The 20,621-nt window shown below is 35.2% G+C and overlaps 1 protein-coding gene across 3 annotated transcripts; it reads right to left on the bottom strand.

The window, feature by feature from the left end:
- Positions 1-3,184: 3,184 nt before the first annotated feature.
- Positions 3,185-18,700, bottom strand: atcaya (ATCAY kinesin light chain interacting caytaxin a). 3 transcript variants are annotated; one of them, XM_051947244.1, is made up of 13 exons: positions 18,153-18,700; positions 16,957-17,056; positions 13,923-13,981; positions 13,027-13,266; positions 11,759-11,932; positions 10,329-10,431; positions 10,119-10,250; positions 9,922-10,008; positions 8,644-8,742; positions 8,383-8,418; positions 7,856-7,909; positions 7,693-7,745; positions 3,185-6,991 (listed from the first exon to the last, which is right to left on the bottom strand). In XM_051947244.1, exons 2-12 carry the CDS (start codon positions 17,031-17,033, stop codon positions 7,712-7,714), a joined length of 1,095 nt encoding a protein of 364 aa, XP_051803204.1. In that variant the 5' UTR covers positions 17,034-17,056; positions 18,153-18,700; the 3' UTR covers positions 3,185-6,991; positions 7,693-7,711. The 3 variants fall into 3 exon arrangements, with proteins under 3 accessions (XP_051803204.1, XP_051803206.1, XP_051803205.1); XM_051947246.1 differs by lacking the exon at positions 16,957-17,056; XM_051947245.1 differs by lacking the exons at positions 16,957-17,056; positions 18,153-18,700 and adding an exon at positions 15,617-15,853.
- Positions 18,701-20,621: the final 1,921 nt, after the last annotated feature.

Here is a 20,621-nt window from a genome sequence, read left to right as displayed (position 1 = left end):
TATATATATATATATATATAGTGTACACAACATTTAACTCAATTATATACACTCTATTTACTTAAACTTGGTTGGTACTTTGCCTTATCTGTTCTCTATACTATATAATAATACCAGCTGATTACCTGTTTTGCCAATTAAAATGGGATTTTTGCCCATTTTTTATAGTATTTATTTATATTTCACAAAATATTTAACAACACATTTCTTTGCATTTTTAATCTGTTTTCTTTTTTCTATTGCATTATTTATTTATCAGTAGTAGCATTTTTTTTAAAAGCAGTCTTATTTATGTATTTATACCTTTTTGTCTGTTTGTCACTGAAGTTTTCATTATTATCTGATGAGTTTTGACGTATTCTTGATTTTTTGCTGAATTTGCATGTATATTTTCTGGGGTCACAACTTTACTTCTAAATTATTCAGGTTAATATCCATAATTAATTTAACTGTATGCTCACTGAAAGACCTTAATATTTACTATGGTCAGGTAAATTAATATAAATGATGGTGACTTGACAAGTATGTTTAGAAATAATGTTATTTCACGATTTTAGATCAACATGCTGCTGATAAATGTTGATTGATTTAACATAAGTAGGTCAGGATGTGTTTATGGATGTATTTATAAGTTCAAAATAAGCGGACATAATTTATTTTTTGTATACTTTGGGGGTACTTTCTATCCTATGAAATACTAGAGGATGACTAATCCATATTTTGTCTTAAAGTTATATCTGTCCTCGTGACCTACTTGCTTTTAATTTAATTAACATTTATAGCAACACTCTAACCCAAAATCGTGTCATACAGTATTTCTGGAGCTACTTATCAGTCAGGTCATATTACAGAGCCATTGCTTTAACTCACCTGACTATAATAAATATCAATGTCCTACACAGATCCTATAGTAATATAAATTATCCATCCATCCATCCATCCATCCTCTATACACCGCTTTATCCTCACTAGGGTCCCGAGTCAGCTGGAGTCTATCCCAGCTGACTCGGGTGAAGGCAGGGGACACCCTGGACAGGTCACCAGTCTGTCACAGGGCTACATATACAGACACACAATCACACTCACATTCACACCTACGGGCAATTTAGAGTAACCAATTAACCTCAGCATGTTTTTGGACTGTGGGAGGAAGCCGGAGTACCCGGAGAAAACCCACGCATGCACAGGGAGAACATGCAAACTCCATGCAGAAAGATCCCAGGACCAGGCCGGGATTTGAACCGGGGATCTTCTTGCTGCAAGGCCAAAGTGCTAACCACTACAGCACTGTGCAGCCCACTATAAATTATGGATATGAGTATTTTAGAAACAGACTTTTGATCCTACAAATATAAACATACAACAAATACAAGGAAATAAGACAATGATAAAAAAAAGTGGAGCAACAAAAGATGCGTGAAATCTTCTAAAATGTGTAAATAAATGGAGAAATAAATAAATAAAGTTGTTTTTAAAAATATCAAACACTATCCACTGCCCCCTCAGATCTTCCAGAAGGTTTGTTCCAGAGATGTGGACCATGACAACGGAAGGGTTAGGGTTAGGAGGGCTTTTTGTTCTGACTTTTGGTTTGATTTAAAGACCTGAGAGTTCTCGAGGGTTCACAGGATAAAAAGGTAGAACCAAGAACAAACTTCCACTGATGGAAAGACCTGGTCCTTCAGGATCTTCAGGTATCAGCTGGCCTCATTCTTTGGGAACAAAACGTTGCTGAACCTGACCAACCCCAGATCAGAACCCTAACCCCCACTAGGGCATCACTTCATCTGCCTCTCTTCTTACCCTAATGCCCCTGTCACTCTGGAACAATCTGGACCAATTTGATCTCAAAGGGGCCGGACCAGTAAACTTATAGCATAATTACTGAGAAGTAACAATAAGTCTAAGTTTTTCTTAGTTTTAGTGCAAAGGAGAACAAGTATATTAGAATAATCTTTATATGTAATGAATTGTCCTTTTAAAAATTAAATTAGAAACAACCATAGATTAAAGTAAGTGCAATTTCAACAACACTATGACTCAGTTTAACAATTATTTGTGTGCATTACAACTGATCACAGTGATTGTACAATGGCACAACATATTTAGTCACAGGTATGTGGAACTTAAAAACATAAGCCTGGAATTAAAAAAAAAATCTAATTTATCAAGATGTAGAAATTTTTTAAAGTCCATTTTCCACATCTGGAAAGTAATTGTGAACACCTAAATTAACTCTGCACACCTTTAAATCTTAAGCAGCAGCTATTTTATGACTTTATTTACTGTCCTTGGATCACAATCACAACCTTAAAGTGTGTCAGGAGTGTGAGCCTAGATTAAACTGGGACACATGCTTTGGGTTCACACATGAATCAGGCCGAATGCTCCGATGTCAGAGTGAATATTCTGGGAGAACGCTGCACTATTTTAGAGTTCCATATCCTAATCGTCTTGCCTTAAATCATCTTCCTCTCCTTCCTAAAACGCTGCTGCCTGTTCTCAGCCTCTCCTCTTTGTGTTTGTGTACGTGAGGGGTCGGCGGTCAGGAGGTCGTTCAGTTTAAAAGGGTGTGAAGGGTCAGTCATGCAGCAATCCTCTGTTCACGGTGACATTCCAGGACGTTCTTTAGGCTCTTAATGAAGCTCTTTAACGGCCCACAGAGGAATAAAGGCAGCGTCAGAAAGCAATGCTGGACAGACACACAACACTAAAAAACAAAGTACAGCCTGAACCCTGGAGCTGTGAACATATTCATCTGTAAATATATTATTTAGGATACAATTTAAAAAAGAAAATCTGTAAAAAAATAAAAATAAAATAAAAATAAATTAAAATAAAATCTGGCAGTGAGGGTGCCAAAAAAGTGTAATATTATAGCATTCAAAAACTGTAAGAGCAAAAAAAAAAATCTGCAAAATAATTAAATTTTTAGCTCATTTAAACATTGCTGCAGCTATTGTGTCCTCTGCTCAGAGCGTTTCATCTGAACGCTTTCAGAGGCCCGAGGAGGTTCGACCATCCAGTGTCTCAAAATAAATGCTATTATGTAACCACATCAGGAGGTGTTGAAGGGTGTCCTGTCCAGTTTGGACGCCACCGGACTAGTTTAACCTGGTCAAAGTGTGGACAGTGGAGTGATCTGTACTGAACAAACACACAAATGGTTTAATAAAAAACAGGGTGTTTTGGGAGGAACCATTTATTCAGTCGTATTTACAGGCAGAGACAATCATGGATGATTATCGGTTTAACTGTTTAGATCAGAGCAAACATTTTACAGCAGACAAATGGCAGCAAGTGATTTATAATAACAGATTTTGTGCTTTTATAGTTGAACATGTGGAACATTTTGATTCATGTCAGCCGTTTCAATGCAAACGTTAATAATGACATGAAAACAGACATTCCTTCACTTTCTGTGGATCCATTTGAACATTTGGTTGAGCAGCAGGCACTCAGTTCAGCAAACAGAGAAGCTTTTCCTCACAGAATGAAGCACTCTGCTCCGTTAACGATGAGAAAAATGAGCTGTTTCTAGTCAGATTTGGTTTATTAGTGTCAAAAAAGGCCTTACAGGACAGAACAAAAAGACATTTTTAGCCTTTACTCACACATTCTTGCTCCAGAAAGGCAACAGAACAGATGGCACTTCAGAAACAGGCATTTCATGAGATATTTGTGGTATAAACATGTTTAAATGCTACTAACAGCTGCTGAAATTAATGATTCAAGTCACTTTAATAACATAAAATCAGCTCCTGAACATGAAACTAAAACGTCAGAAACTATTCAGAGGTTCAGTTACAACCAGTGTTGAGGTTACACAATAAAATATTACACACGTGTTTATTAAATTTTTTAATGTAATGCATTACTTATTTACTTCCTGTAGAAAGTAATTTGTTACTATATTTTTCTAGTTTGGGGCTGAAATTTTTACACCATAAAATATTAATATATGTAAAGGTATTTGTGAACTTTTGATAAATCAAATATTTTTTTCAGGTTCTTTTTGAAAAATTGTGCATTTTTACATTTTAAACTGTTTTTGTTGTTGTTGCTGCTCATTAAAATTTGAGTCTGTTTGAACAGAAAATAGAAAAGATAAAAACATTAAATTTTTAGTTTTATTTCTCATCATGTCGTGAACCCTCGTGTCGTTCTGAGAGTCAAAATTAACCCGTTTAAAAGTTTGAAAATGTGGAAAAAAATATTTTCACAGTGAATCTTCTGATGTCCACATTTTCTACATTTTCATGAAATCTTTGAACATTTTTTGGTGAATAAAAGAAATGTAAAATATGTTTCTTAAGAACATTCACATAAAAATCAACCAAAATCCAGTGAAATTCACTGGATTTTGGTTGATTTTTATGAATATTCTTAAAGAAAATATTACAAGTTTTACTGATATACATATGTAATCACTTTAGATATTGTTAGGATTTTTTGGAAGATTTTTACTCATTTTTTGAAAATATTTACAAGAATTTTCTTGCCAAATTTGAGTATTTTTTTAAAATCAAACTTTTAAGGGAAACTTTTAAGGAATTATTGGAATTTTCTTCCTGAAGGTTTTGCAAATTTTTAGAAATTTAGGGAATTTTTTTGCTGATTTTTTTTGCAGATAATGAAACAATATTTTTGTTGCCTGTAAATGAGGACAACAGGAGGGTTAATGTGTTAATATGTTAGATTACTGCATTACATGCATATATATATTATAAATAAAGCTGCATTTGTCCTCCAACACTGGTTATAACTCAACCCAACAGCGCAAAAACAACATCAACAGTATCATTTTGTTTTACAAAAATAAAAAAAATCTTCCTCCTCTGGCCTCCTGCTACAGTAAACAGATGGAAGACGTGAAAAAAAAATCAATTTAACGCCATAAAATTACTGAATTAACGCGTCTGAGAAACTTCTCTTAAACATGAGAATGTGCTGACAAAGTTTCACATTTTAAACAAAGGCAAAGATTTGCTAAAATGAGCAAAATCACGGTCTGAATCCACATTTATTTATCTGAAATCTCAGCTGTGATTCTTAATATTGTCACATTTTCTCAGTATGAGCTGCTCCCATATAAAAAATTCTATAAGAATAGCAGAAATGTGCAATTTAAAAGCGCAATAAGCAAACATACCTATGATATTTGTGTATTTATCCTCATTATTGACACTTTGATGCAGATTTTATACAAAATGATCGCATGTTTTTGCCTATAGTTGGTTAGAATTACATTTATCTCATACATGAGCTGTAATATGTAGACAAAATACGATTTCAATTCAAGCAGATGCATTAGAGTTGGCCACAGAATAAACAACAGTTGCTCATTTACAGATATTTTACATCAGGGGTGTCCAACATGAGGCCCGTGGTCCAAAAGTGGTCCTCCAGAGGGTCCAATCCGGCCCTCAATAAGTAAAAATTACAGAGAAGACATTAACTGCGGATTATAAATTAGTAAAACTATAAATTTAAAATCATTTTTAGACCATGACAAGTTATTTTGATCAGAAAGTAAAATACTAGGTTGCTCATTCTTCTTTTGTGTCTCATTTTTGTAACATTTTGTCTTTATTTGTTGTTTTTTGTCTTTCTTGTATCACATATTTTGTCTCTTTCTTGTTTTGTTTCGTGTCATTTGTCTCATTTTGTTTCTCATTTTGTCATGTTTTGCATTATTTTTGTCGTATTTTGTCCTGTTTTTGTTGTTTTTTGTCTGTCCTTTGTCGTTTGTCTCATTTTGTTTCTCATTTTGTCATTTTTTGCATCATTTTTGTAACATTTTGTCTGTTTTTGTTGTTTTTTTGTCTTTCTTGTATCACATATTTTGTCTCTTTCTTGTTTTGTTTCATGTCGTTTGTCTCATTTTGTCATGTTTCGCATCATCTTTGTCATATTTTGTCCTGTTTTTGTTGGTTTTTGTCTGTCTTTTGTCGTTTGTCTCATTTTGTTTTTCATTTTGTCATTTTTTGCATCATTTTTGTCATATTTTGTCCTGTTTTTGTTGTTTTTTTGTCTGTCTTTTGTCGTTTGTCTCATTTTGTTTTTCATTTTGTCATTTTTTGCATCATTTTTGTCATATTTTGTCCTGTTTTTGTTGGTTTTTGTCTGTCTTTTGTCGTTTGTTTCATGTAATTGTCTTTTTGTTTCAGGTTTCAGAAATTTCAGTTTGTTCATGACGTCTCGTAAAAAGATAATTCCTTAAATGAGAACATTTTCAGAACGTATTTTTTTTGCACTAAAACAAAGAGAACCATTAGGAGTTGTGGTTATTTCCAGGTCATTATCTTGTGATTTTTCTGGTCATTTGAGATGAAACTGGGCTGAACTACGACCAGTTTGACACCCCTGTCTTGCAACATATAGATTTTCTCTTCTGGGTGTTTCAGAAGGTAAATATTGATCATGTTTCTGCTTTTTTTTTACATTATCGAGGCACGTTTTAACACAAAGCACAGCACACATGGAAGGAAACTGAGAGAACAAAGCATCCAGATGTTTGAGAAGGCCTTAATGTACAGCAGGTATGAGGTAAAAAAAATAAACATGAAGGCATCTGAAGCCCTGGAGAGCCTTTTTATAACATCACAGGTGAATAGGTGGCATCTCCAAATGAAAACAACTAATGACAAATCAATCTGATCAATTCACTTCAATTTTTAAATGACAAAAACTGAAGAAGCTGCTCATAAAATCCAGCATTTTAATGTGAGCTACACTGGAAAAGGCTCCGTCACACAGCAGGTTTAGGACTGAATGAACTCAGCAACAGGTTTGAAGTAAAAAAAAACACAGTTCTTCTCACAGCACTAACCCCTTTGTACATTTTACAGTTGGATATGAAGCCCTCATCAGCGTTCTGATCAGAAACAGACAAACCTTCAGCTGGATAAAAACAACAAATGTGTAAAACTCACTGGACTTTTGGCTTCTCAGTGATTTAAATTAGAGTTTTCATGCTTTCTGCTTCATCCTGCAGGAAGAGAAAGAAATCATGGGTTTGGATGATAAAACGCTGCTCTGCTGTCAAACTTAAAACGTCTGCAGACTTGGTGCAAAATCAGATTTTTTAAGGGATGAAATGAGCTCTAGTTTTGTTTAATCAATGTGTGTTTCTGGAAGATGAATTATTTGATCAGAAAAAGTAATTTTTCTGCTTCTCTTTTAACCCTCGTGTCGTCCTGCAGGTCAAACTGATCAGTTTTAAACTTTAAAAATGCCCAATTCACTGGATTTTGGTTGAAGAAAATTCCAATAATTCCTTAAAAGTTTCCCTTAAAAGTTTTATTTTAAAAATCCCCCAAATTTGGCAAGAAAATTCTTGTAAATATTTTCAAAAAGTGAGTAAAAATGTCCAAAAAAATCCTAAAAATATGTGAAGTGATTACAGATATATCAGTAAAACTTTTAATATTTTCTCTATGAAAGTTAACATTCCTTTTTTAAAACCAAAAAATGTTGAAAATACGGACATCAGAAGTTTCACTGTGAAAATATTTATTTTTATTCCACATTTTCAAACTTTAAAAAGGGTCAGTTTGACCCACAGGACGACAGGAGGGTAAAATATTAGTGACAATACTGGATGCTGATGATCTCCAGCGTTCTGTCTGAAGGATGAACCACAGAGCCCCCTGGTGGCTAAAAGAAGAAACAAAACTGAGTTTTTATTACCTTCAGAGCTCCACCCATCTCATGATTCTTGATCTACCATCATTGATTTGGGCCTGAAAATGAGCAAGAAAAGTTTCTCCTGAGAACTTTTATAAAATCATGATAAATGTCAGACATGTAGTGTTAAGAAAAGGTTGTAGGAAAGTCCAGTCACAAGTTTTACCTCTCAGACTTTTTAATTGGTTCCTGTGGGACCGACTGCTGCTCCTGCTCCATCCTGAACACACACACACACACACACACACACACACACACACACACACACACACACACACACACACACACACACACACACACACACACACACACACACACTCTTTACCTTTACTGTTGCGTGTCCAATTATTTCAGATTAAGTGTCTACACCCAGAGCTCCTGGGAACTTTAAACCTGCATTTATTTATTAGTAAAACGTTGCTTTATGGCAAATACAAAACACGATACAGGTTATTATAGGAAATATCTATATATCTATATATCTATCTATCTATATATATAGATATAAATAGATAGATAGATAGATAGATAGATAGATAGATAGATAGATAGATAGATAGATAGATAGATAGATAGATAGATAGATAGATACAGTATATCTGTCTAGATATCTATAGATGGATGGATGGATGATGGATGGATGGATAGATGGATAGATAATATAAAAAAAATACTATTAAAGTGTATTTTTACCTTTCCCTGCGGGCTTTAATCCTCTCCTCATCAAACCTGTAAAACAACAACAGTCAGATACTCAGTAAATCCTCCACATCTTTAATTCAGAGCAGATTAAAGCCTCACATTTACACCATAGAATGAATATAAATATTATACAGCCTCAGATTTACACCACAGAATGAATATAAATATTATACAGCCTCAGATTTACACCAAGCATCATTTTACTGATGATAAAAGAACTGCTGGCTCCACCTGGTGGCCATCGGTACTTACTGCACCACACTCTCAGGGACGTGTACGTGCTCCATGGGAACCAGTTCAGCCAATTCATCCAGGCTGTGGACGTACTGGATCTTATTCATGAACTTCACACTGCAGAGGAGAACAACAACACACTCAGTTCCAGCAGGTTCCTCTGGTAGAAAACACACAAACGTTTGTGGATTGAAGGAAAAAGGAGACCACAAACGACTCAACACAAAACTCTGAGTGCCAACAGCAATGGAAAAAAGAAAGACTTTCTGGTTTTTATCAATTAATTCTGCACTCAAAGAAGCACATCTGGAAGGTTAAAGAAACAGTAGGATTAGTCCTAAAATTAAACTACTAACAGCAGGGCCGGCCCTAGGACTTTGGTGGCCCTAAGCAAGATTTTTTTTGTGGCCCCAAAACATGCACAGGGCAACTACCAAATCATGTGCACAGCTTGTAATTGGGTTAAAACACACATGCACATGATTAACAGCAAATATTTATTTTTTTAAAAATGTATCCAAGACAGGGACAAAATGCGAATCACTCACTTATTGTGGTGTGGCCCCCTCTAGTGAATGTGGCTATAAAGAATGGCATAGAGTGTTTATGCCAGCGGCCGGCCCTGACTAACTGGACAGTTTCTTTATTTTCACTGGTCACACAAAAAAAAAAAAATGAAAAAAGTATTTTGTAATGTTTCAGTGACAGTTCATGCTAAAAGATATCTGACATTTGCTGTATTATAATTATATTAAAAATACAATAATAACTACAAGTTTTACCAAACTTGGACCGCCCGGCGACAAAGATGACCCCTGTGACCTTGAAAATGAGGTCACTGTCACCAAATGCAAACTTGACCTGTGTCTTATTATGGTACACCTGTGTACCAAATATGGTGAGGCTAAATCAATATTTTATAGAGTTATCGCGCGGAAACCAAATTGTTACAGACAAACAAGCAAGCAACCAAGACCATGCAGCTGAAAACAATACCTTCCAGCAAATGCAGTTTTGCCGGGAGGTAACAATAATAATAATAGCAAAGTATATCTAATGGTGTATCTATAATGATATATTAATGTCTATTTGCAATATATTACTTTGGAACATTACAGACAAACAGAAGGAAAACCATGACAACAAATGTATCAATAATAAAACTTGAAAATGTAAATAAACAAAAATAAATCCCCGTCTGTGGACATTTTCTGTTAGCATCTGACTGCTACTACGCAGATTTTCCTCTGAATGTGGTTAGTTAGATTCCAAAATGTAAATATTTGCTGGTTTTACCTGATAAAAGGCCTGGATATGGCCAGCACGGTGCGGATGAACCACGTAGGATGAGCGATGACCAGAGACTTCAGGTTCTTCCTCAGTCTGAAACCAACACAAATGAAATCCAGTCAGCTGTGGAGTCAGACCACTGCTTACAGGTTCAACGTCAGTTTTTACTAAAGAAAGACAGAACCTGACTGTTCGAGCTTTACCTTCTGTCGATCATCTGGTAGCACTTCTTCAGCCAGCTGATTCCAGGCATCTTGTTCCTGGGAGTGGCTCCGTTCATGTAGATGATCAGGTAATCTTCAGCCACCAGCATCTCCAGACTGCTCACCACGTAGCTGCAGGACGGACGAGGGACGATTCCTTAAAACCAAACTGAGCATCGGTGTGAGGCTGTAAAAAGCAGATTTACGTACAGGAAGAGGTTCTCCATGATGTAGTGATAATCCTGACAGCTGCTGTCAGGAAGGTAGCAGGCAGAAAACACGATGATGGCGTTCAGTCCTTCTCCATAGTAACCTGGAGACACAAACGTCCAGTTAGAGAAGATTCATGAACAGAATTCACCTTTATTCTGCTGGAGTTTAACTCTCGTGTCGTCCTGTGGGTCAAAACTGAGCCGTTTAAAAGTCTGAAAATGTGGAAAAATATATTTTCACAGTGAAACTTCAGATGTCCATATTTTTTTAACATTTTTTGGAAAATTTTGGAATTTTTTTTTGGTGGAAAAAAGAAATGTTAAAAAAAGTTTCTTAAGAACATTGACAAAAAATAAAGTCAAATTAAATATCAGAAGTTTTACTGATATATCTGTAATTTTAGGATTTTTTTTGGAAGATTTTTACTCATTTTTGGAAAATATTTACAAGAATTTTCTATCCAAATTTTTCTTGTGGGAAACTTTCAAGGAATTATTGGAATTTTCTTACTGAAGGTTTTGCAAATTTAAAGTTTGAAAATGTGGGGGGAAATATATATATATATATATATATATATATATATATATATATATATATGTACTTTTTTTAAAGTGAAACTTCTGATGTCCACATTTTTAACATTTTTTGGTGGAAAAAGGAAAAGTTAAAAAGAATTTTTGTTTAAGAACATTCACAAAAAAATCAACCAAAATCCAGCGAAATTCACTGGATATTTTTAGATATTTTTAGGATTGTTTTGGAAGATTTTTACTCATATTTTGAAAATATTTACAAGAATTTGTTTTGTCAAATTTATTTTTTTGAGTAATATTTTCAAAGGATTTTTTAAGGAACTACTGGAATTTTCTTCCTGAAGGTTTTACAAATTTAAAGTTTGAAAATGTGGGGAAAAAACAGATTTTCACGGTGAAACTTCTGATGTCCACATTTTTAAGATTTTTTTGGTGGAAAAATAAATGTTAAAAAATGTTTCTTGAGAACATTCACAAAAAATTTTATGTGAATTTTCTCAAACAAAATATCAAAAGTTTTCCTGATATATATGGAATCACTTTGGATATTTTTTAGGATTTTCTTGGAAGATTTTTTCTCATTTTTTGAAAAATATTTAAACGAATTTTCTTTAAATAAAATTTTTAAGGGAAACTTTTCAGGAATTATTCAAATTTTCTTCCTGAAATGCAAATTGTAAATTTTCAGAAATGTTTTGCTGAATTTTTAAATTTGTCCACACAAGGAAACAATATTTTTTGGTTCCTGTAAATGAGGACAACAGGAGGGTTAAAGCTGTTCATCGCTTTGAATCGCTGCTTTTGCTCGTTTACAAACTGCCTCCACTGAACACCTCCAGCAGCTTTTATCTCCAGGATTGTCTGAATTCTCTCAGATTTTTCCTCTGGTCTGACCTCCGTGTGTGATGACCCTCTGGTAGGGTCTGATGACCTGCATGTCGATGCGATGCTCCTGCTCCCCGATGATCACGCTCCTCCACAGACGTCCGTTGTTTCCGTTTCCGTCCTCTCCGGCTTCACCTGAACCGTCTGCAGGGTTGGCTTTGGCCGACGCCACTGGAGTGTCGTCTGGAAACACAGAGGAAGGTTTCAGTCCCAATGTGGGCATTTATGACGCTGAAAGAAAAGTGAAACACACTGTGGGGAAAAAATAAAGGATGAGCACCAAAAATACTGTAAATACTGCCATTAAAATACACTAATTATTTATAATTAAAATACATATATGCATGTAAATATTGTGTATTTTTTCTATTTTTAATCTTTAATGATATTTGCAAATTTAAAACTGATAAAATTACCTATAATACAGAGATAATATTTTTATATTTACATTTTGGTTAAATTTCAGTAAAGGTACACACATAGTTTAAGTATTTTTATGTTTAAAAATGTTCTTTTATGCTATTTTACATTAGGATTTAATTTTTTGTAATTTTACTAATATTTTTGTGTATTTCAGTAGCACAAAAAAATGCAAAATAGAATATTTTTATAGTGCATACTGTCTGTAAACTCCAATTATGTCATTTATTATTATTATTATTATTATTATAATTATTATTATTATTTTATCAATCCTTACTTCTGCAAAAGGCATTTTGGGTTGAATATTTGTGTTAGAGCTTCAATAACTAGTAAAACTTCAGAAATACAGTCTCAACTCACACAATAACTCAATAATGTCAAGTTCAAACATCTGTACTTTATGTTATAATTATTGCAGATATTTTCCATTATCTCAAAGAAAAATGATGTATGTTACGGCAAAACTTGTTTTTTTCTGTTTCTAGTCAAATCACAAAGGAAAAAAAAGATTTTCACAAAGAAACAAAACAGGCAAAAAAGAGGCCAAAACTGTGAACAGCTGACATCAAAAATCTGCATTTTTCACAGATTATTAATAATATTTTATTCTAAACTGGAATTTGTTCTCCCACAGTGTGTGACTACGAAATTACTCTATTTTCTCAGCTCAAATCTGCTAAAATATACCTTACAGATATTTGTCATTATTTTCACCACTTTTTTTTTTTTTTTTACAGTTTTTGAATGTGAAAAATGAACATTTATGCAGACAGTTGAGAATAAAATGTGAATTATTTTAGGATTAAGCTCTAACTAAGACCAGCAGGCAGAGTTTGGACGTGTCGACCTCTGACCTTCCCACTCCAGGTCGTTGCCGTTGGTGATGAACTCCAGCGAGTCGGTCTCGTCCGGAGTGTCCATGTCGTCCACGTTGATGTCCAGGTCGTCCGGAGTGTCCAGGAAGTCGTCAGACAGCAGAGAACCTTCGCTCTGGTCCAGAGACAGGTTCATCTCCGGGGCCACCAGCGTCCGGCGCTTCCGGTGGGACGAGGAGACGCCTCCAGACGGACTGATGTTCAGGGAGGCAGGAGGAGCTGGAGAAGAAGAAGAGGAGGAGAGCTTCAGGTTACAGAGAACTAACCCTCCTGTTGTCCTCATTTAAAGGCACCAAAAATAATTTGTATTTGTATTTTATTTATTGTATTTTTATTTATGTGTATTTTATTGTATTTGTATTTTATTTTATTTCTTTGTCTGAAAAAAATCCAAAATTCTGGAAAAAAATTCCTAAATTTCTGAAAATTTGCAAAACCTTCAGGAACAAAATTCCAATAATTCTTTAAAAATTTCCCTTAAAAATTTTATTTTAAAAAATCCCCCAAATTTGGCAAAAAAACAATTCTTGTAAATATTTTCAAAAATGAGTAAAATCTTCAAAAAAAAAATCCTAAACATATATAAAGTGATTCCATATATATCAGTAAAACTTCTAATATTTTCTTGAAGAACATTCACATAAAAATCAACCAAAAATCCAGCAACAGAAACATTTTTAACATTTCTTTTTTTCCACCAAAAAATATTCAAAGATTTCCCAATAATGTAGAAAATGTGGACATCAGAAGTTTCACTGTGATAATATGTTTTTTCCCCCACATTTTCAAACTTTAAAACGCGTCAATTTGACCCGCAGGACGACACGAGGGTTATTATAATATAGAATAATTTAATAACAATAATGATAACTTACAGGTTCTGTCGTCTGTGAGGCCACAGGAAGGATCCATGTCTCCGTCCTCTGGCAGCGGTCTGCCGGAAATAAATGTAAATATTACAAACTAGAACTGTGATTGTTCACTAAAATGTAGGATTTAAAGCTATTGTATGGATTTATTTAACATTATTAGTCTTTATGCTGTAGATATAGCATTAAAACATTTTAAAACTTCACATTTTTCACTATAAATATACAGTCTGGGAGCCCGGATGGCCCGTCCCACAATGCCACTTATTTTTTCACCTTTATGATGTCCTAAATGAGACTATGAGTGGTAACAGTAAAATAATTCATCCCTACAGTCTTGTAGACTAGTTTTACTTTACCTGGAAATGTGATGTTTTCCACTAATTTTGCAGTTCTTTTTTACCAAACATTGCCATAGCTACTGAAGCCATTTCACTCATGACAACCACAACATCTTATACATCATATAAAAGCCCCAAATCTATAGTTTATAAATATAATCACAGTGTTCTTGTATTTTCATTACAATAAAAGTGAGAAATGATGCAATGACAGCATCTCAGAGTTCACTTATTCATGAAATTCTTAATATTAGCAACTCAAACTTTATTACACATATATTTATGTCAACTTTTTATTGATATATAGTACATTCCTGATAGAATGTATTCTGTATTGTATATCTGCATGATAATTATAATATGATGCATTGCAATGTTTGGTTCCTGACAAGTATTTACTCACTTTTCATTCCGTTCTTGTTACTCTAAGCCTTTATGTTCTGGTTGAGTTCATAATATTTTAAAGGCTTGTCAGTAAAGGATGAGGCTCTGTCATGGGTAAAACCAGCAGATTTGACTCATTTTCATATTTTACCCCAGCAGTGGCAGATACAATACACACAGCAACATAAAGAAACATTGTTTGAGCGTTTTTAGTAAGTTATATTTCAACTTTGCATTTCAGTTTCTGTTCTCAATACAAATTTCCCGTTTTTTTTTGTGGCTGTGATGTCACCAAAAACACAGAAAACATCCTGTTCCTGCTTGTTTCTGTGGACAGATTTCTATTTTGTAATTTCAGAATGGAGTCTGGTTGAAGATCTGATTATATTTTAATTATTTTATGTGTTTATATGAGAGCATAACCGCAGTCTGACACTAAATGCAGCGCTGTGAGGAGGACGGTTTCATCCAGGTTGAAGGTTTTGAGGCTGATCTGACTGAGCTCTGGACTCTGGAGGATGAAGGAGGTTTTAACGTCGTCTCTGGGGAGAGATGAAGACTTCAGGAGCGAAGAGGAGGAGGAAACAAACAAAGCAACAAACAAACTGCTGCATCTGCTTCCTTCGCTGCAGCTCCTTTACTGCAGGCAGGACGTCCAGCTCCGGTTTCTCTGCAGGTTTCTGTGTTTTTAGGTTTTCAGATCAGGTCAGATCTGCAGCAGCACCGACCAGGAGGCGTTGTGCAGATAAAAGGTTCAAAACAAGCAGAAATGTGACTGCAGAGCAGAATAACAGGCTCTGCTGACTGTATTCCCAGAGGAGGCTGCAGCCATCACTGCTGCTTTGTCAGGAATTAAAGCCGTTCTATTAACATGCGAACGCACTGAGGGAGGTTCCTCTGACAACAAAAGCATCTTTTAGTTCCTGTTCACGGCTGCATTGTCCTTCAGCTACACTGGGAAACGCTGATTCTTACCTTCTGGAGGCTGCTTCAGTCTGAGGCGACAGAAATGAGCTGGTTTTTCAGCGTCTTCAGTCCCTGAAATCAGAATGACTCTCAGCTTCCTCCTTTAGCCAAAACCTGCCTCCATTTTCCTGGATGACGGCTTGTTGTTGATCGCTGAGGATGTGGCGTCACATGACGGAGGCTGCACCTGCTGCCTGGATGCCTGGATGGATGCCTGGATGGATGCCTGGATGGATGCCTGCCTTCATCCGACAGAGGAGGAGGAGGAGGAGGAGGAGGAGGAGGAGGAAGAGGAGGACTGAACTCATCCTCATCCTCCTGCTGCTACCTGTCAGCACTTCTTCTTCTTCTTCTTCTTCTTCTTCTTCTTCTTCTTTTCTACACATTAAAGTCTCAACCTCTGTACATCCGGTTCCCATTGTTTATAAAAATCACCTTTGAAATCATTTCTGCTTTTTAATGGCTTCATCAGGTGATAACAAAATGGAAAAGTGTTCACAGAAACCATTTTTATCAGGAAATGTCCTGCATTATAATACAGAATAATTTAATTTCTACACTAGTAAAAAAATCAAATCAATAAAACAAATAATAAAAAAAACACTACAAAATTTCTATTAAGGATCTGTTTAAAAAGAAAAAAGAAAAGAAAAAAGATTTTAAAAAAATTGACATCTTATTAACTTCTAATTCTGATTGTTTTGAAATCATTTAGAAAAAAAAATTGTTTTTTAATTACTTTATCGTGTGATTATAAGATGGAAAAATGTCCACAGAAACCATTTTTGCCAGGAATTTTTCTGTGTCATAATTCACAATAATTTGTACTCTAGTAAAATAAATTTTAAAAAATGTAAAAAAAAATAAAAATGAAAAAACATGACAAAATTTCTTTTTCTGTGTTATAAATCAGAATAATATATGTTTTTAAATATCTTTTTTTTTTTAAATTTGACATTTTTAAATTAGTTTTTGTGATGATAAAAAAATAAATAAATAAAAAATGTAAAAATATTTTTGAAAAAACACTACAAAATTTCATTTTTTCTGTGTTATAGAATTTAAGTTGCAGTAAATTAATTTAGTTTGCTTCATTTGCTCCGTCTCAACTTCAGAATCCTTAAAGTCCTGAAAAACCTAAACTCTTGTGCTCATGATTCCATTTTTGGTTTTTGTTTATTATTTGCAGAGGAAAAATTAATTACTTAATTTCCTTAGAAGTTGTCGGAAATCATCCAAAAAATCCTGATGCAAACTGTTGCATGCATTTTTCTTTTTTTGTGGCGGAACCTTTAGTTTCCTCTTCTTCCCATCAACCGTTTTAAACCAGATGATAATGAAGGAGTCACCTGGGGAAGTCTTCATCCTGCCACTCGTCTTTTACTTCCATGTTCTCCATCCGTAGAGTCGCCTCTGTGGTGCCCATCCCTCTGAGAGCAGAGCCGGGGCCTGGAGGGTCCAACACAGACAGTAATTAAGCAGCAGATCACATATTCTTCATGTGATTCCAGCAGAGACGGTCGGCTGCACTGCAGAAACACCGCTCTGACAGAAGCTACAAAGGCGAGTTGAACCAAATAAGTGACTCTCTTTCAGAACATTTTAGGGTAAAGCTGAGGCAGTCACGTGGTTTCTCCTGAACACATGTGAGCAGCATGTGACCGGAGCTCGGCCCAACTCTAAGTCAAATATCACTAATATTCCTCCTTAATCCTCCTCGGTTCTGCTGCCGTTTGATCTCCACTCAGGCTTCATGTCACTGAGAGAAAACCTCAATTTGTGCTCCTGAGGTTGAACTAACAAACCCTTTGAGATCCACATGTATGATCACAGCTCAACAGTGAGACTTGAATAAGAGCAGAGCAGGTTAGTTTGACTGCTCCAGCTGCGTTCTGGATATTTAATCAGCTCCAAAGTCCTGTTTTCTTCCAGTCATGCATGAAATCAGTGATATCAGATTAGATTCTGCTGACTGAAGGATGATTTTTAGGTCTATGATGGAGGTCTTACCCAGAAACTAAGAGGAGAAACCGACCGACAGGGTGTGATGATGGATCAATGCGTAGCAACGATGATGAGGAATAATTCAACACGAGCTCCTGTGAGATAATTGAGAGGTTTTTGTGGTTTTGGCTGCAGCACTTGTGGCTGACAAGTCGATAAAAGAAGAAATAATTCATCTGCAGGTTGTGTGTTGCACAAGAGGAGATACGAGAATGACATCTGAAAGAATAAACTGCTATCAGTGGATTATTGAGGTTTTTTGTGGGTAAAAAAATCACGACTTTAATAATCAATTTAGGATTTCTACAGACGTCTGTATGGATAAACTGGCTTTTGCATTCAATTAAATGCATGTGAGACCACAATTTGTGTCACTGTATGGGTTTTCTGCAGTGCAAACGTGAGCAAAATGGCTCCACTGCATTTCTAGGTCACCGTAAATGCAACATAATTCACATTTTAATGCACATTTTAGTGTCAGTGTGAGGTGCAGTGAGCAGAATATCAATGCAATCATCCAAAATCAGAGGTTTTTACTCACATGAGCGGTGCGAGATCCCCTCAGAATCTCTCTGTAGATGCACAGATTTGCAGGGAGAAAGTCCTGATCCTCCACATCAACAGAAAAACATGCTTTTTGCTCCCTTTTCTAAATCTCCGTCCTGCATTAATTCCCATGCAGGGACACAGTGGTACAGTGTCCTCTCCGGCAGCAGCAGGTGTCTGAGGACAGGGAGCACCTCTGTTCCCACTCCCCCTCCTCTCCCCAGCCTCTGGCCACCTTTGTCGGGGTGAAGATTGGCCGTGAAGACCAAGCCGATGACCCTCCTCTCAGCCCCGACGGCCACCGACACAGAAATCCTTCAACGGGAATTCATCTGCTGATCTGAAATCCTTCCGAGTATCTTTTCCTCTTGATTCGACGGCTCCTTTGGATCTCTGTTGTCCAGAATCCCTCGGTGGAAGCAGCTTATTCCGCCATCCCTCGGTGTCCCCTCACTCCATCACATAATCCCACTGTTGTTTTCAATGGGGGTCTATGAGGCTGCTGTTACCAGGCAACAGCATCTCTCTCCATCCATGACTTCTCCCCCTCCTCCCCCTCCTGTCTCCCCTCAGCCTCTTTCATACCAACAAGGTAAATAATTTATTGAGCTTTTAGATGCCCTAAAAATGCTCATTAATTTGTTCAAAATCACCCCTTTGAGTTGTTAAAGTGTAAAAGTAGCTGAGTTTAATCTACCTAACTTGAGAAAATAAGTTCGATAAACTCAAGATGCAAAGTTTAACCAACGACTCACTCAAACACAACAGTTACAGATTTTCTGAGTTTAACTCTCCTGCTGTCCTCATTTACAGGCACCAAAACATATTGTTTTCTTGTCTTTCTTGTCTGAAAAAAAATAAAAAAATTCAGCAAAAAAAATCCCCAAATTTTAAAAAATTTGCGAATTTTGCTGGATTTTGGTTGATTTTTTTCCTGAATGTTCTTAAAGAAACATTTTTAACATTTCTGCTTTCCACCAAAAAATGTTAAAAAACTTCCCTATCTAATCTAAAGGTTAATTTAGTTAGAAATTAAATGTATTTAAGTGGAAAAGCTGAGTAGATGTGACTAAACTCTTTGAATGATGTTTTACAGTGTCCTCTCCACACCACATTAATTATTCAGCTCCTTACTTCACCTCCAGACAGCCAATCACATCGGTCTGCTGCAAAGATTACATCTGAACTTTCCTGTAAAAGGCCTTTTATGCGATTTACTGCTTGTGTGGAATCCTACAATTATTATCACTAATTACCCATAATTAATATTTTATCACCATGTTGTTTGATTCTGTGCTGCTGCTGAGGGGATGCCTTTAACAGTCAAGGTCATCTTTTATAATCTTATCACCAACATTGAAGAGCAGATTTAATTCTCCAGCAGTTTAATAACTGACAATACCAAGCTCTGTTTAGAATATTTATCCTCATGACTCCGAGGTTTATACTTTGGTTTTCACCATTAAATCTAATCTTGAGTGCAGCAGTGACTCAGAGACAGCCATTCAGCAGAACAAGATGATTCACCGCAGCGCTCTTTACTCTTTGATGGAACCAGAACTACACTGTAAAACACCCGCATCACAGCTGTTAACGGTCACATCATTAAAATATAGGAATCTTTTTTAATTTCTAGTTAATTTAAAATGTCTAATTTGCACAATTAGACAATTTTAGAATTTAAAGGCTTCTAAAGTTTTAATTACTTAAGTTGAATGAATGAATGAAAGCTGAAAGTTCACTCAAGTCAATAACTTAAGTTCATAAGAATCAGTGAAACAAGACTTTGTTTTGCTAAAAATGTCATCAGAAAAGACCATTTAAAAAAATCTTTTCACAGCATTAAATGGTTCAAAAGAACAATAGCATAAACCTGCTTAACAAGCTGGTAACCATACACTGTAAAACATTATGTTAGTCAAATTAACTCATCTTTTATAGTTCACGTAGATGAAATATACTTGATTTACTGGTTTATTGTCAGTTTAATTTAAAATATCTATTTGGTTTAATTTCAGACCACTTTAGAATTTAGAAGCTTCAGTTCCAAAAACTTAAGTTGAATAAATGAATGAAAGTTGAGAGCTTACTCAACTCAATAAATTAAGTTCATAATAATCAGTGAAACAAGATGTTTAAAAATTCTTGTTTGTTTTGCTAAAAATGTCACTAGAGAAGGCAGTTTTTACTTTCTCAGCATTAAATGAGTAAAAAGAACAACATAAACCTGCTTAATGAGCTGGTAACCATACATTGTAAAACATTACAAAAAAATATAGCCAAATTAACTCATTTTTTCAAGTTTATTTTATGCAAATCTCTAGTGAATTTTGCTGGATTTTGGTTGATTTTTTGTGAATGTCCTTTAAGAAAATATTAGAAGTTTTACTGATATATATGGAATCACTTTAGATATATTTAGGCTTTTTTGGAAGATTTTTATTCATTTTTTGAAAAAATTTAC

The sequence above is a fragment of the Acanthochromis polyacanthus genome, chromosome 4 (assembly GCF_021347895.1).
Source record: "Acanthochromis polyacanthus isolate Apoly-LR-REF ecotype Palm Island chromosome 4, KAUST_Apoly_ChrSc, whole genome shotgun sequence".
Classification (NCBI taxonomy): domain Eukaryota; kingdom Metazoa; phylum Chordata; class Actinopteri; family Pomacentridae; genus Acanthochromis; species Acanthochromis polyacanthus.
This window is presented reverse-complemented; position numbering and strand designations above follow the sequence as displayed.

Bases quoted from the DNA above. Each gene is read 5' to 3' on its own strand.
- atcaya (XM_051947244.1), bottom strand. From the start codon at position 17,033: ATGGGCACCACAGAGGCGACTCTACGGATGGAGAACATGGAAGTAAAA. The intron at 11,933-13,026 runs GTCAGAGGTCGA...CTGTGTTTCCAG, and splicing joins CAACGACCTGGAGTGGGAAG to ACGACACTCCAGTGGCGTCG. The intron at 8,743-9,921 runs GTAAAACCAGCA...TCTCCTCTGCAG, and splicing joins ATATCCAGGCCTTTTATCAG to TGTGAAGTTCATGAATAAGA.